The sequence below is a fragment of the Somniosus microcephalus genome, chromosome 12, assembly GCF_052327205.1.
Source record: "Somniosus microcephalus isolate GS21.2 chromosome 12, FLI_Smic_1.0, whole genome shotgun sequence".
NCBI lineage: Eukaryota > Metazoa > Chordata > Chondrichthyes > Squaliformes > Somniosidae > Somniosus > Somniosus microcephalus.
This window is the reverse complement of record NC_140998.1, coordinates 77525309-77541906: the sequence shown is the minus strand read 5'-3', so window position 1 is coordinate 77541906 and position 16598 is coordinate 77525309. Positions and strand designations below refer to the sequence as shown.

At 46.2% G+C, this 16598-nt stretch overlaps 1 protein-coding gene across 4 annotated transcripts in view; it reads left to right on the top strand.

Annotated features, from left to right (window-relative positions):
• nid2a (nidogen 2a (osteonidogen)) overlaps nucleotides 1-16598 on the top strand; it is a 182527-nt gene that overhangs the window by 80776 nt on the left and 85153 nt on the right. For all 4 annotated transcript variants that reach the window (XM_086003173.1, XM_086003172.1, XM_086003171.1 and 1 more), the window contains exons 18-19: nucleotides 6889-7134; nucleotides 11436-11681. In XM_086003173.1, coding sequence (XP_085859299.1) covers nucleotides 6889-7134; nucleotides 11436-11681 — 492 coding nt within the window. The remainder of the gene's footprint in view (nucleotides 1-6888; nucleotides 7135-11435; nucleotides 11682-16598) is intronic.

Below are 16598 nucleotides of genomic sequence, written 5' to 3'. Positions count from 1 at the left end.
GGCGCTAAGTCCAGCAAGAAACTTTTGAAAAATCGTTGGTTGCGGCTGCCACGGGCGAGGCGGGCCGCAACTGAATTTCGGCGTCCGGCCGCGTTACCACGGCAACCGGGACGCTGCGCACACCGATGACGTCATCGGTGCCGGCGCAGCGCTACCGGCTAACGCCGATGGTAGGGCCCAAATCAATTTCCGAAGCGGCTATAATTCCGGCGCAAGGCCCTCTAGCGCCTCTAATTGGGCGCTAACCCCACTCAATTTCTAGGCCATACTTTCATATAATTTATATATACTCTTTTCTTAAATTTGCTGGTTGTCCCTCTGTTTATGGCAAGCTGTAACATAGTGTGCCGCTAGTGTTATGCAATTTCTCTCTTCCCCTAGTAGGTATGGGAGTTTTTGGTCGTCATTCAAATTTCTGAATTCCGGGAATATTTTTGTGAATTTTGGGTAGAAATTCTCCCTTATGTCCTGATATTTTCTACAAGCTGTGAGGAAGTGCATCTCTGTCTCCACCACTCCCTGACTGCAGTGAGAGCATATCCTGTCCTCTCTTGGTAGCTGGGTCTGTCTGTGTCTACCTTTTTCGATCGCCAGGTTATGTTCACTAAGTCTCTCCCTCCCTCCCCTCTCTCTCTCTCTCTCTCCCTCCCTCCCTCCCTCCCTCCCCTCTCTCTCTCTCCCCCTCCCTCCCCTCTCTCTTTCCCCCCCTCTCTCTCTCCCTCCCTACCCCTCTCTCTCCCTGCCACTCTCTCCCCCTCCCTCCCCGCTCTCTCTCTCCCCCTCCCTCCCCGTTCTCTCTCCCTCCCTCCCTCCCCTCTCCCTCTTTCTCCCTCTCTCCCTCTCCTCTCCCTCCGACTCAACTCGGTACCAGAACAGAGTATATCTGACACCGAGAGGGCCGGGGTTCCTCATGTTTAACCAGGCGGGCCTTTGGACCCGGTTGGCCGGGCGGCAGTCGAAGGCCTTTCACTCCGGACTCCCCGTGTCCGAGAGCCCGGCGGGTGAAGAAGGGTGGCCGCCATTTTGTGAGGTCGACGGGAGAGAGCGAGAGAGAGAGGGGGGGAAGGAGAGAGAGAGAGAGAGAGAGAGAGGGAGGGGGGAAGGAGAGAGGGAGAGAGAGAGCCACCGCTCCTCCGGTCGATGTGTTGCGGGCCGACCCCTGATGAGCGCCTGATCCGCTGAGCCGGAGCCCTCGCCGCTGCTCCCCTGCTCGCTGTCTCTCGGGCCGCGTGGTTCTCTGTTTTCCCGTGCAGCCGGCCAGAGAGAAGAAAAACAAAAGAGATGAAGAGAGACGCGACTGAGTGAATGATCTAATTTAAAGCAGCCTCTCCCCCGCTAAAAGGTGAGAGCTGGAGGGAGATTTTGCGGGTGAAGAAGGGCGGCCGTCAGCGCTTCAGGCCCAGGTGGTCTGCGGATTTTGTACGTTTTTTTGAAGGTTTTTTGTATACTGTCCAAACAATTTTTGTCTGACCAAAAAGTAAATATGCCTATGACACTCCCCTGATCATCAGCTTTCTTTTGATATAACATATGTGTAGGTACGCTCTATAACTTTTGTGTATAGCGGACAGACAGACAGACATACATACATACAGACAGACAGACAGACATACATACACCACTATCCTTATTATATATATATAGATGTGTCTTTTAAAGAATGCCCAGAATATGTGACTTTAACTTAAATGCAGTATGGAAATGGATCGTTCCACCAAGTCAATGTTTAGAAAGATTTATTGAAGGTGACATTTGTCCCTTTCTTCAACTGTAAATCGTTAAATTGTATTTTGAAATGATAGTATTTACTGTCGGAGGTGCGTCTTTCGGATGGGATGTTAAACTGAGATCCCGTCTGCTCTCGGGTGGAAGTAAAAGATCCCAAGGCACTATTTCGAAGAAGAGCAGGTGAGTTATCCCCAGTGTCCTGGCCAATATTTATCCCTTAATCCATATAACAAAAACAGATTATCTGATCATTATCACATTGCTGTTTGTGGGAGCTTGCTGTGCGCAAATGGACTGCTGCGTTTCCCACATTACAACAGTGACTACACTCCAAAAGTATTTCATTGGCTGTAAAGCACTTTGAGACGTCCGGTGGTCATGAAAGGTGCTATATAAATGCAAGTCTTTCTTTTAAACCAATGCAATTATTAAAATACAAGGTCCAGACTTTCCTGGTCACACACTTTAGAGACAGATTAAACAAATTACTTCATAGATAACACTTTCTGGGACACAATGGTGCATTACACAAAAGTAATCCACTGTGTAAGAAACAGAAAATGGATTCAAGTCGCAAAGTCATTTGTGATCCATAGAAATAAATTATAACATAACCATCAGCCTGCTTATTTAAAGATTTAGCCAACATCCTGGCAACTTCATTAAAGAATTGGAACAAGTTCCAAAGACTGTAGGGATCCATTCTAAGACTACAATAATATTGCCCCTCTCTTTAAGTAAATGTATAAGATGTTGATAATGCAGATCAAAGATTCTGTAGTTGTTTAGGGTAATGTAGTTTGAAATATTAACCTACGTATAGTGCATCCCTCCTAACTGTACAGCTTCTTCCTGCACACTTATCTCAGGCATACCCGTTAAGAGAAGTTCATGTAAGTACGCAGTAGTACAAAATATATAATTTAGACGATAAGTACTGTGAGCAAAAGTGGACTAACATATGTTTTATAGTTACCATAAAATGAATGAAATCATTTAAAATTGACATTTTTTGGCAAAGATGCCAATAATAAACAATAAGGTGTTAAGACTCATTTTGATGAACAATTAACAGAGTGGCTTTTACAAAAGTGAGAACAAGGTGATTATTTTGGACTGTGTATATGGGTTGCAATATCATACATTTACATGTGATTTTATAGAACAAAATAATTTTAGTGAAAAACAGTAATGAATACTGGGAAATGTTTTTAAAAGTTATATATACAAAAATGTCAACATATCAGAAAGTGAAATAGACTATAGAACTTGAAATAACACGCCAATAAGAAGCTTATTGGTTTAAACGTGACCATTTTACAATATTGACATATTGGAGTAGATTTTCATCTTCTCCACCTGAGCGTTAAGCACCATTTGAGTAGAGAGCAGAAAGGAAATCTGGTGGGGGGATTGTATGCCAGTAACAGAACCTGTCTAAATTTCCTTTCATTGAAATAATTTTTTAAAAACCCAATTGGTTCTGTAAAGGGCATGCAATCCTCTCTGCCAGATTTTCCCTTGTGCATTCCGCTCAGGTCATTCTTAACAGACTGTAAAGACGGACATCTTTATTTTAATCTTTATCTTAATTGTTTTTAGGATTTTCGAATTAATTTTAAAAATCCTAATTGTGAGTCTGTCCATTGTGTTCTGCCCTAGAGCAGGTCCTAACTGAAGTCACACACAAGATTATTCAGCCACTTACTAGGGAAGAGAAGCTCAGGTGGTGTCCCATTACTCCTGTGGTTCAGATGGATTACTAAAGGACAGCCAGCACGGATTTGTTAAAGGCAAATCGTGTCTGACTAACCTGATTGAGGTAGCATGGGATGTGTGAGTCTTTGCCCAGAATGTATATTGAAGTGAGGATTCTTCTCACCAAACCTCTAGACTGTGACATAATAGACATCTTGATGGTTTAACTGCTAATCAATTTAACCTTCTCCGTCTCCATCACTGGGGATAGGTTATTGACCAACATTCACTATAAGCCCACTAACTCAAAATCAAAATCAAATCAAATCAAATCAACTTTTATTGTCATTGTTAGTGCACAAGTGCAGTACAACGAAATGTAGGCTTGCGGCTCCCGAGAGTGTACATTTAGATTAAAACTCCCACAGCTACCTGGACTACACTTCCTCCCACCCCACCTCCTGTAAGGACTCTATTCCATTCTCCCAGTTTCTCCGTCTCCGCCGCATTTGCTCCGACGATGCCACCTTCCACACCAGTGCTTCCGACATGTCTTCCTTTTTCTGCAACCGAGGATTCCCCTCTACTGTGGTTGACACAGCCCTCGACCGTGTCCGTTCTATCTCCCGCACTTCTGCCCTCACCCCTGCCCCTCCCTCCCGGAACCACGATAGGGTTCCCCTTGTCCTCACCTTTCACCCCACCAGCCTCCACATTCAACGGATCATCCTCTGCCATTTCCGCCACCTCCAAAGTGATCCCACCACCAAACGCATCTTCCCCTCCCCTCCCCTTTCAGCATTCCGTCGGGACCGCTCCCTCCGAGACACCCTAGTCCACTCCTCTATCACGCCCAGCACCCCTTCCCCTTTGCCCGGCACCTTCTCGTGCAAGCGCAGGAGATGTAACACCTGCCCTTATACCTCCCCACTTCCCACTGTCCAGGGCTCCAAACACCCCTTCCAGGTAAAACAGCGATTTACTTGTACTTCTTGCAATCTAGTATACTGTATTCGTTGCTCACGATGTGGTCTCCTCTACATTGGGGATACCAAACGCAGATTGGGTGACCGCTTTGCGGAACACCTCCGTTCAGTCCGTAAGGGGAACCCGAGCTTCCGGTCGCCTGTCACTTTAATTCACCGCCCCATTCCCACTCACTGTACTCGGGCTCTTGCATTGTTCCACGGAAGCTCAACGTAAACTCGAGGAACAGCACCTCATCTTCCGATTAGGCACTTTACAGCCTTCGGACTCAACATCGAGTTCAACAATTTCAGATCATAACCTCGGCCCCCATTATATTTTATCCACATCTTTGTTTTGGCCCTTTTTTCTCCCCCCCCGCTTTTTTTTCCTCTCCCACATGGCAGCTGTCTCTCATTCTGCCAGAACATTTCACACCTAATCTAGAGCCGTCTTTTATCTCCACTAGTCCTATCACCATCTCATCTAGTTTTGAATACCTCTTAATGTCTCTTCACTGCTTTTGTTCTCTCCCAGCCCTGCCTTTCGATCTATTTCATTTCCTTTCCAGTTTTGAAAAAGGGTTAGACCCGAAACGTCGACTCTCTTTTCTCTCCACAGATGTTGTCTGGCCTGCTGAGTTTTTCCAGCATTTTCTGTTGTTATTTCGGATTTCCAGCATCCGCAATATTTTGCTATCGAATCAATTTAACCTGATGTTTCCTGTCTGAATTTACAAAGGAACAGGAGATGACCTGGACAGTCTCAGATAGTTAATGTGACCTTGCTACTCATTGGACACACTGAAGCTAACACAGCAGCATTGTTCTGACCAATCTGCTATTAACACCTCACATGGGATGTTGCCGACCTGTCTGTTTCGTCGTCCACCATTGTCCCGACTAATCTCCAATATTAGCATATCCTAATCGGACAATAACCCCGAGATGTTATGTTTAACTTTGATGGGACACCTGACGGAGCAAATTCTAATGCGAGACACGTGTAATATAGTTTTTGTAAGAGCTACGACTTGTTAGAGATTAAATAAAGCCACTAATGAGGTTTATAAACCAAAAAAAAGCTAACTAATTTCATAATTTTTAAGAGTTTATCTGATTGTCTCATGATTTGAGACAGAGTTCAAGAGATTTTAATTTAAAAAAATCTAACTTGGAACTTGGTGAAACACGTGTGTAAAAAGCTGATCATCAATGGAAACAGCTGATTTAGGCATTTGTTATCTCCTGTGTTTATGAAGTGCCTATCAGTTTTGTTTGGCATTGAGCTGTAAGCATGATGATTGGGATAAAAGGCCTGACCACATTTATTTGCAACCAAAAGGCCTGATTATCCTTCCTGATTATTCCCCCGCACCTCTCCCATCAGTCTCTTCTGTTGCCAACCTGGGCAATCCAGGAACCACAAAATTCTGCGAGACATTGATCACATGACAGTTCCTCACCCACCTCACGATAAACTCCTGAAATAAAATTTATCAGAGAAAACACACATTCAACTCTAGTGTTGTGTCTGGAGTGAACTATATGGGGTGGATTTTAAATTTCCGACATCCAAACAGGGGAGCTCTCCAGCCACCCTCCTCCCTCATGCCAGGAGCCAACAGGCCGGAGCCATTTCAAGGCCTGGACCTCAAATAAATAGAACTGGTGAGTTGCCCGCCCCAAACACGTGTCCTGATGCAGCTTGCTGGATTCAGTTCGATACAATATCGGGAGGCTAGACAGCTGGCAAGCCGACAGCAAGGTAAATCCTGGGTGGGGTGGGGTGGTGGAGTTGCAATGCAGAGAGGGGGGAGCCCAGGGCAGCAGCATCCCACTTATTTTTGTGGGTCCAGACAATGGGCTGTTGCTCCTTTTGGCCCCATGGAAGCAATTTAAACCTTGCCATTTTTGGTCCTCTTTTGCTGGACTGCCAGCACAATGTACAAGCCACACTCTCTGACTGATTTTCTAATAATGGCAATCGGAGCCCTTTGTACATCACAGCACCCCAATTTGCATATGAACAGGGCCTACTGCCTGAAACAGCCGGGGGCTTTGTCCGCCCAGCAGTAGGCCACTTTAATCATGGCGGGGGTCGGAACATTGGCGTTAATGAGGAGGTAAGTCTAATAACCCCATTTTAACTCCCTTGTTAATGCCAATTTGGCCAGGTTAAAAAGTTACGAGATGAAAATACTACATTCTGGTGGCTACAGGTGTATTCATAGTTTCAAAACCAAATAACACACACAAAAATCTATAGAGTTGCTTCTGGAATGAAATATTTAACACTAATTCTGGTGGGTACAGGTGTATCACTGGTGGTGATAGAATTGGGACCAATTTGAGATGATGCATTAAGAATATCATGTAAAGTGTATGTTTTCTTTTCTATAAGCAGACTGGTGATGACAATTTCATGACCTAATTTGAGTGACTTGTACTTTTATTTTGTAATTTTTAAAAAACCAGAATCTTTTTGTTTGATTAGAACCCATTGAACAGCCAAAGACTGCTTGTGAGCAGCACCGAGAGAGACTGCAAACAGAGTTGAGCCTGTATGGATCTCAACCGCTTATTGGAAACCATGTCCCTGAGTGTGATGAAGAAGGGAACTTCAGGCCAATGCAATGCCACGGCAGTACAGGCCACTGCTGGTGTGTGTATGAAAATGGACAGGAAATTCCAGGGACTAGGACACCACCTGGAACTGGTCAACCACGCTGTGGGCTGCCAGGTCAGTCAGTATTTTAGTTAAGCAAAATGACCAGCATTGCAGCAAAAATGAGGAGCTGAAAGAGACTTTCATTTTTTTTCATAAAATCTGATTATCATGGGATCTGTTCTATCCTGTGGTTCTGAAGTGCCTATCACCATTGAGCTGTAAATATTACTGGTAACAAAGGCCTGACCACATTTATTTGCATCCAAAAGGCCTGATTATCCTTCCTGATTATTCCTCCACCTCTCCCATCAGTCTTTTCTGTTGCCAACCATCTCGGAATAACCCTTGCATCCTTCATTTCTACTGATCTCTCTTTTCCACTGCTGTTTCTCTGGCTTCCTTGTTCTTACCAAATTAATTCACCATTGATTCAGATTTTCAACCTGGGCAAAGTATCAATATGTCTTCACTCTAAGGCCGGAGTTTTGCGGGGGTTCAGTGGGTGCGATTGGTGGTGGGTCTGGTGGGAAAGTGGGTATTTTGACAACGGGTCAGGACTCCGCTGTCAACCCACCACCATGCGCCATTCCCAATGTCGGGTCTGTCAGCGTTGAGCAGACCCGACAGGCCATAGCGGGCAACCCAATTAATCTCATTATTGCCTTGTTGACAGATCATTAACAGGCTTTTTTAACTTACCTTTTCACTTTAACTTCATGGCCACGGAAACAACGCTGTTCTGGGACCACGGCTGTCAACCTGAGGCGGGAGTTCAGTGGCCATTACTCCAGCTGATTCATTGACAGCTTCAGATGTACAGTAAAAGCTCCCACCTGACAGATCTTCACTTTCCACTTTTCACTCTCCATTCAATATCACCTCTTTGGAAGAACTCTCTCACCATTGACAGAATGCTTCTGTCATCTGTACTTCACCTGCCATCTATTCCATCAACATGGGTGCCCTTTATACTCTCTCACCTTGGTCTTCAGAATCCGACCACGATCAGCCCCAACACCAGCAGCACCAGGCACAACATCATCACCAACACCAGCAACCTTCTCCGCAATCAATTGATACTGCACAGGACAGAGGGCACCAACACCCGACCACGTTGCTGCCCAGGAAGCCAGATTTACTTCACTTGACGCTGTACACCCTGGCTGCCACATGATGTGCCAGGTTGGCACCACCCTACACCAACACCATAAAGCATCCCTACAATGCCCAAGCCATTTCTTTCACACTCATGACTGCTGCGAGGGGGGGGGGGGGTACCATTATGTCTCACCATTCACTGCAACTCACTAAGCCACTTCCAAAGGAGCACACAAATCTGTCCAAGAACACAGAATGTTGCAAATAAAGGTTTCAATGTATGACAGCACGTTAACAGAAACTTTACATGAACATTGGATAAAACACCCAAGTGGCTACCGTCGTGTGTTGTTAGTTGGTATTCTTGCACTAGGATGAGGGTGAGTGTGAGGGGTGGCTAGTGAGATGGGGATGTGATAATGTAGAGAGAGGGATGGGTGCCTGTGCAAGGTAAATTGGTGGGAGGAAGGATATGCAGGGGTAGGATAGGGAAGGGAGAGTGATGGGGATGTGATGAGAGGCACAGCAGGATGAAGGTGAGTGTGGCTTTCTACTAACGTTTCGTGATCTAATGTGATTATTGAAAGGTTTGCGCCACTGCACCCAGGTCCTCCTGATGACATCCCTGCTTGTGCCCTCCTGTGCAATGTGCAACCAGGCTGTCTTGGTCTCCTGGGGAGGTCTCCTCCGCCCATAGGAAGGAAAAAGGACCTCCCTGTGTGCATATGGAGGGAGTCATGGGAGAACCTGGGTGCAGCCCTGCACCTCTGTGCAGTGATTGTCAGTGTTTGCAGCACTTCAGTGCTGTAGAACACTGACAGCACAAATGCCAAAATAAAGTTGGCCATGGTCCCTTTAAGGAAACCGGCTGATGACGCGTCATGAAATGACGTCACCAGACCCGCTTCCTCTAATTGGTCCAGGAAACGCGCTGGGCGAACTTAACAAGCCCAATCAATGGAAAGTCATTTCACAGAGCGGGCTGGAGCCAGCAGCGAGGTCGGGAGCCAACAGCGGGGTCGGGACTCGCCCCAGACCAGCTGAGGTGAGCAAAATCCTGGCCAAAGATTCAGAATTAGACGCAATGAGCGAACAGGTAAGCACAAAGGATTAAAACTGAAAAGAGACCATCAGAAAATGAAATGAGAAAGCAAAAATCAATGTTATTGTGATTGTTTTGTTCCTTTTGTTTAAGTGTTCCATTCCAGTCTGTGTTTTTTCTCCTTTGTAGTTGGATATTTTCTACATCTCTTATATTTTTATCATTCAATAATCCTGTGACATAAAATCTTTGTCCCCAATTTAAATTTTCTCCACAATCACACTACAACTTAAAAATATCCTACACAAATCACATACTATCAAACAAAATTCTTTCCAATTACACTCCAGGAAGAAATTCCTGCAAGATAGAATCTGGAATTGATGGGATCTGGAACAGTACCCATGGATTGGAGGGTAGCTAATGTTACCCCACTATTCAAAAAAGGTGGTAGAGAGAAAACGGGGAATTACAGACCGGTAAGCCTGACATCGGTAGTGGGGAAAATGCTAGACTCCATTATAAAAGATGTAATAACAGAGCACTTGGAAAACAGTGACAGGATCGGACAAAGTCAACATGGATTTACGAAAGGTAAATCGTGCTTGACTAATCTACTGGAATTTTTTAAGGATGTAACTGGTAAAATAGATCAGGGAGAACCAGTGGATGTGGTGTATTTGGACTTTCAAAAGGCTTTCGATAAGGTCCCGCATAAGAGATTAGCGTGTAATGTTAAGGCACATGGGATTGGGGGCAAGGTATTGACTTGGATAGAGAACTGGTTGGCAGACAAAGCAAAGAGTTGGGATAAACGGGTCTTTTTCCGAGTGGAAGGCAGTGACTAGTGGGGTACCACAGGGATCGGTCCTTGGACCCCAGCTATTCACAATATATATTAATGATCTAGACAAGGGATCTAGATGTAATATCTCCAAATTTGCAGATGACACAAAGCTGGGTGGGCATGTGTGCTGTGAGGAGGATGCCGAGAAACTCCAGGATGATTTGGACAGGTTGGGTGATTTGGGCAGAAGCATGGCAGAGGCAATATAACGTGGACAAATGTGAGGTTATCCACTTTGGTGGCAAAAACAGGAAGGCAGATTATTATCTGAATGGCAATAGATTGGGAGAAGGGGAAGTGCAACGAGACCTGGGTGTCCTTGTGCACCAGTCACTGAAGGTAAGCATGCAGGTGCAGCAGGCTGTTAAGAAGGCAAATGGTATGTTGGCCTTCGTAACGAGAGGGTTTGAGTACAGGAACAAGGATGTCTTGCTCCAGTTGTACAGGGCCTTGGTGAGACCACATCTTGAGTATTGTGTGCAGTTTTGGTCGCCTTATCTGAGGAAGGATGTTCTTGCCATGGAAGGAGTTCAGCGAAGATTCACCAGACTGATACCTGGGATGGCAGGAATGACGTATGAGGAAAGATTGGGTTGATTGGGCTTGTACTCGCTGGAGTTTAAAAGAATGAGAGGGGATCTCATTGAAACTTATAAAATTCTGACAGGACTGGACAGACTAGATGCAGGAAGGATGTTCCCGATGGTCGGGGAGTCCAGAACCAGGGGTCACAGTCTAAGGATAAGGGGTAGCCCATTTAGGACAGAAATGAGGAGGAATTTCTTCACCCAGAGAGTGGTGAACCTGTGGAATTCTCTACCACTGAAGGCAGTAGAGGCCAATTCATTAAATATATTCAAGAAGGAGTTGGATATATTTCTTAAGGCTAAAGGGATCAAGGGGTATGGGGAGAAAGCAGGGACCGGGTACTGAATTTGGATGATCAGCCATGATCGCATTGAATGGCGGAGCAGGCTCGAGGGGCCGAATGGCCTATTCCTGCTCCTATCTTCTATGTTTCTATACCGCTGGCATAACAGTCCCTCACAATAAACTCTCAAAAAGTAACATTTATCAGATAACACATACAAAAATCTAGAGTTGTGTCTGGAATAAACTATACAACACTAGTTGAAAATACCAAATTCTGGTGGGTACATGTGTATCCCTGGTGGTGATAGAATTTGGATCAATTTGAGGTGATAAATTAAGAATACCACAGGTGAAATGTATTTAAAGCATATTGGCTTAGGTGTGTTTTCTTTCCTATAAACAGCCTGGTGACAAAACGCAATGTACAAGAAGAGACGTTAGATGACCCAAAGTGAGAGATTTGTACTTTTAATTTGTAAACATTTCAAAACCAGTTTATTTTTGGTTGATTAGAACCCAATGAACGTCCAAAGACTGCTTGTGAACAGCACCGAGAGAGACTGCAAACAGAGTTGAGCCCGCATGGATCTCGACCTCTTATTGGAATCCACGTCCCTGAGTGTGATGAAGAAGGGAACTTCAGACCTATGCAATGCCACGGCAGTACAGGCCACTGCTGGTGTGTGTATGAAAACGGACAGGAAGTTCCAGGGACGAGGACACCACCTGGAACCGGCCAACCACGCTGTGGGCTGCCAGGTCAGTCAGTATTTTAAATATGTAAAATGACCAGTGTTGGAGCAAAAATGAAGAGTTCAAAGAGGCTTTAATTTTTTTAAGTGATTCTAACTTGGAACTTGGTGAAACACACATGTGTAAAATGCTGATTATCATGGAAACAGCTGATTTAGGCATGTTCTCTCCTGTGGTTCTGAAGTGTCTTAACACTATTGATTGACATTGAGCTGTAAGTATGACTGGGATAAAAGGCCTGATCCCATTTATTTGCAGCCAAAAGGCCTGATTATCCTTCCTGATTATTCTCACAACCCCTCCCCTCAGTCTCTTCTGTTGTCAACCATCTCAGAATACCCCTTTGCATCCTTCATTTCTACTGATCTCCCTTTTCCACTGCTGTTTCTCTGGCTTCCCCGTTCTCACCAAATTAATTCACCATTGATTCAAATTTTTATCCTGGGAAAAGTGTTGGTATGTCTTCACTCTAAGGCTAGAATCTTTACCTTGGAGTTGGGGCGGGAGCGTGTTGGCCGCATAGCGGGTCGCCATCCCGAAGTTTTCAACCACGCCTTTAACTCAATTACATCAATTGGAAAGTCATGCGGGTTTCCCGGCCAATTAAATGGAGCAGGTCTGACGACGTCACCAATGACTCGTTTTCAGCTCGGATATTTAAAGGAGCCTTGTGCACATCCCAGTTGAAGGTTGTTGGAGGAGGCATAAAGGTGGTTGGGAGAGGTGGCAGAGATTTGTGTGGGTGCAAGCAAACATGGAGTCACAGCAACAGAATTCTGCGCCCAGGTTCTCAGATGCGTCCCTGGAAGTCCTGGTCCACGGAGTCACAGGATGCAGGGAGGCCCTATTCCCTGGCAACGGCAGGAAAAGAGCAGCCAGAGAAGCCAAGAGGGCATGGCTGGAGATTGCCCAAGAAGTGAGCAGTAGGGGTTTTGTCAGCCGCTCCTGGATTCAATGCTGGAAGAGATTTAATGATCTCATGAGGTCAGGAAAGGTGAGTACAATGCCAAATTCAACTACATCCTGATGTGCCTGTCACCCCAACCCCATCACTCTGCCTTCCCAAGCCTACTCCTGCACATCACTTCTCACACCAACCTACCTTGCAGGTGCACCATCCCTCACCTGTCTATGCACCTACTCACATCCCCCTCTGACTATCCACCACTGACACTTGCCCTCACCCTAATGCAATCCTAAAATGTAATGCCACAGAAGGAGGCCATTTGGCAATGTCATGCCAATTCCTCATAGTCACCCTTTACAGATGCGGCTCATGCATCCCTTACACTTATTCCATCACTCTCACTCAAAGTTCTCTTCTTTACCTCCTTGCAGGAGAAGAGAGCGCAGAACACGAGAGAAAGAGTGAGACTGGAGGTGGCCCTCCAACAGGTCCAGCAAGTGCACCTGTCCAGTCGGAGGAGGAAGACGACGACTCAGAGGAAGTTCCAGTCTCTGAGGGTACACCGTCAACAGACCCCTGTGCACCCAGCACTAGCGCAGATATGCGCACGTCAGTGGGTCCAGCGAGACATAGGGTAGTGTTGTCACCTGGTGTCTCAAAAATCACAAGTGAGAAAGAGCAAATGGTGGAGATAGGGACGCTCCAAGCTCTGCTCAGCTGCATGCAGATGCTGAACCTCGGGGGGGGCCGTCGACAAAGAGGTTGATCTTGGAAAAGCAGCAACAAGTGCGCAAGGGTCTGGCAGCTTTTCTAGCTGTGATGTGCGTGATTGTATAGAGAATGGAGGAGTCAATCTCCAACATCAGCAGTACCATATCACAGGTGATGGCGTCGATGTGCTGTTCCATGGAAAGGATGGCCACAATAATGGAGCAGCTGATGTGCCAGTCAAACGAGAACATACTTGCTGTGAACAACAGATAGCAGACACTCATTGACCTCATCTCGAGGAGGGATACCAACATAGACTTGGGCGTTCATCGCCCCACTGATGTGCAGCAAGGTGCTCTTCAGCTCTTTGCTAACAGCAAAGTGCGGGTGGCCCATGCGAGGGATGATGGTGAGGGGGGACATGGAAGTGGGGGCTCTGCTCAAAGCCCTCCCACTTCTCCTCAGTCAGAGCCCCACATGCTGCCCTGGATCCCGATGGCTGTGTCTGCCCCTGCACAGTTGCAGGAGGAGCAGTCTTTGGGGGCGCCCTGACATGCTCCAAAACCAAGAGGACGTCCACCAAAAGTGTTGAAGGCGTCAGAGCAGGGAAGTGAGCAGCCCGCCTCTACCTCTGCTGAAACCACAGGCGTTGCATCTCGTAGAAGTGCTCGGAAAAGAAAAACGACACAATCATAGATGCACAAGGGTATGCACATGGGTGTTTGCCAGAATGTTAATGTTAAATTTCAGTTCTATTTATGACGCACATAAATTTATTTTTTTGCACTATTTTCCAGTCTTGTCCATTTCTGCCTGCTACCTGGGAAGTGGCCTTGTCACTTGAGTGAATGGTGAGATACTACTTAACCTCGAGCAATGGTGGTTTGGCTGACAGGAATAATTTGGTAATTTTAGGACTGCTTTCTGGTATTGATTGGGGTGGGTGGGGTGGGGTGGGGGAAAGGCGAATTTGGTACAGCATCTGAGAGCCATATGGTTGCACTGGTGCAATTTAAGTAAATCGGGCCATTATGAGGCCATCCCTCATCTCCCGGGCAGCAACGTGCACCACTGCTGGTGCCTTCTCTACTTCAGGTTTCTCCTCATCCTCCTCATGTTCCACCTGTTCCTCTTCCTCAGAGGCTTTGCTCCTCCTGCAGCTCCAATCCTCAATGTTGTGCTATGTTGTGCAGCACGCAGCATACGACGATGATTCTGGAGACACTGGTTGGTGCATACTGAAGGGCTCCTCCAGATCTATCAAGGCATCTGAAGTGCATCTTCAGCATGCTGATTCCTTGCTCTATGACACATCTGGTGGATATGTGGCTTTCATCATAGCGTTCCTCGGCGTCATTGCTTAGCCTCCTCAAGGGTGTCATCAGCCATGTCTTCAGTGGATAGCCCTTGTCTCCAAACATCCATCCGGTAAGTTTGTTTGGAAGTGCGAAGAGCTGAGGGAGGGGGGACTGGTGCAGCATGTAAGAGTCATGACAGCACCCTAGGAATCTGGCACACACATGCATGATGATCTTTTTCTAGTTGCAGACAAGCTGCACATTGAGGGAGTGGAAGTCCATGCGGTTCACAAACACTCCTGGGTGATGTGGGGATGCCTTGATGGCCACATGTGTGCAGTCGATGATGCCCTGCACCTGTGGGAAGCTAGGGAGAGCCACAAAGCTGAGCGCCCGCTCAGTAACATTGGCTTCATCAGTGGCAAAGTTTGCGTAAGTGGCTGACTTGTGAAATATGGCATCGGTCACCTGGGTGATGCGTTTGTGGGCAGTCGACTGCGAGATCCTGCAAATGTCTGCTGCAGATCCCTGGAAGGAGCCTGAGGCAAGAAGTTGAGGATGGTGGTGACTTTGACAGCCACTGTTAAGGCGTGCCCACCAGCTCCTCTGGGCAGCAGGTCTTCTTCCGGCAAGCTACAAATGTCTACGACGACCTGGCGCGATAGCCTGAGCCTCCTGAAGCACTGTTACCCAGTCATGTCCAGGAAGCTCATCCTCTGCCTGTATATCCTGTGCTGGGGGTATCGCCTCCAGTGCAGTGCAGCCCTGTGCTGACCTCCTCCCTCCTGTGGAGCATCAGGTCATTGAGAAGAAGGCTGCTGGAGTGGCTGCTGCTGCTGCTGGGGTTGTGGCTGTTGCTGGTGTGGCTGGTGTTGTTGGTGCTGGGGCTCATCTGAAGGGTTAATTGCAGTCCTAGCCCTTTTGGGCTACCCCAGATCAGGCGTATTCCCCAGACGTTCACCTTCAACTTAAGTTAGAGATAGCCGAATTCCATAAGACGCTTAAATGGGTCTAAAGGTTCAGGCTATCTCTCCCTAAAGGAAAGGAATGACTAAAGATGTTACCGTCCTCCGGATAGTACTTTTAATAAGTTGAACTAGACTGTAACCTTCCGGATATTATAAGGGTCCGGAATATCCCCCCCGATTTCTGCAACTCCTTACAAAAGAGTGTACAGAACTTGTGGGTTTGCGAGTCTATACAGATTCACTCTGAGACAATTCTAAAAATATATAGTTTTATTTAAGAGCCGGCATTCAGTTAACATCTGTTGAATCAGTCGCAACATTAACAATTCAAAGTACAATTAGCTTACATTTCTTATTTCTCAGAGATCCTTATTCTCAAATCTTTACTTCATTATATTTCTTATTTCTAAATCCAGAACATCGTTACATTTCTTATTTCTTGCTTCTAAATCCAGAACATTTCTTATTTCTTATTTCTAAATCCAGAACCTCCACCAAAAATCAATCACTTTGATATACCCGAGTCTCATAGTTAAAAACTTAGAGATGCCTCTGGAAAGTTGAGAATCGCTCTGCCCGTTCAGCGTGTTCTGACGTTCTGTTAAAAAGGTCTTATTTTTATACCCTTTTGGCATTGGTTTCTTCTTTGATGTTCTCTGCTGATGCCAGCTAATTGTCTTTATTGATCCCTCTGTTTGAATGCTAACATAAGAACATAAGAAATAGGAGCAGGAGTAGGCCAATCGGCCCCTCGAGCCTGCTCCGCCATTCAATAAGATCATGGCTGATCTGATCCTAACCGCCAATCTACTATCATAGAACCATCTCCTGAATCTAACAGAATTAGACACACGAAATAGCAGCAGGATCAGGCTACACGGCCCCTGGGCCCGCTCCGCTACCCACAGGGCCATGACCAATCCGAACCTAGACTCATGTCCAAATTCCTGCCCGCTCCCCGTAACCCTTAATTCCCTTTACTTCTAGGAAACTGTCTATTTCTGTTTTCAATTTATGTAATGATGTAGCTTCTACAGCT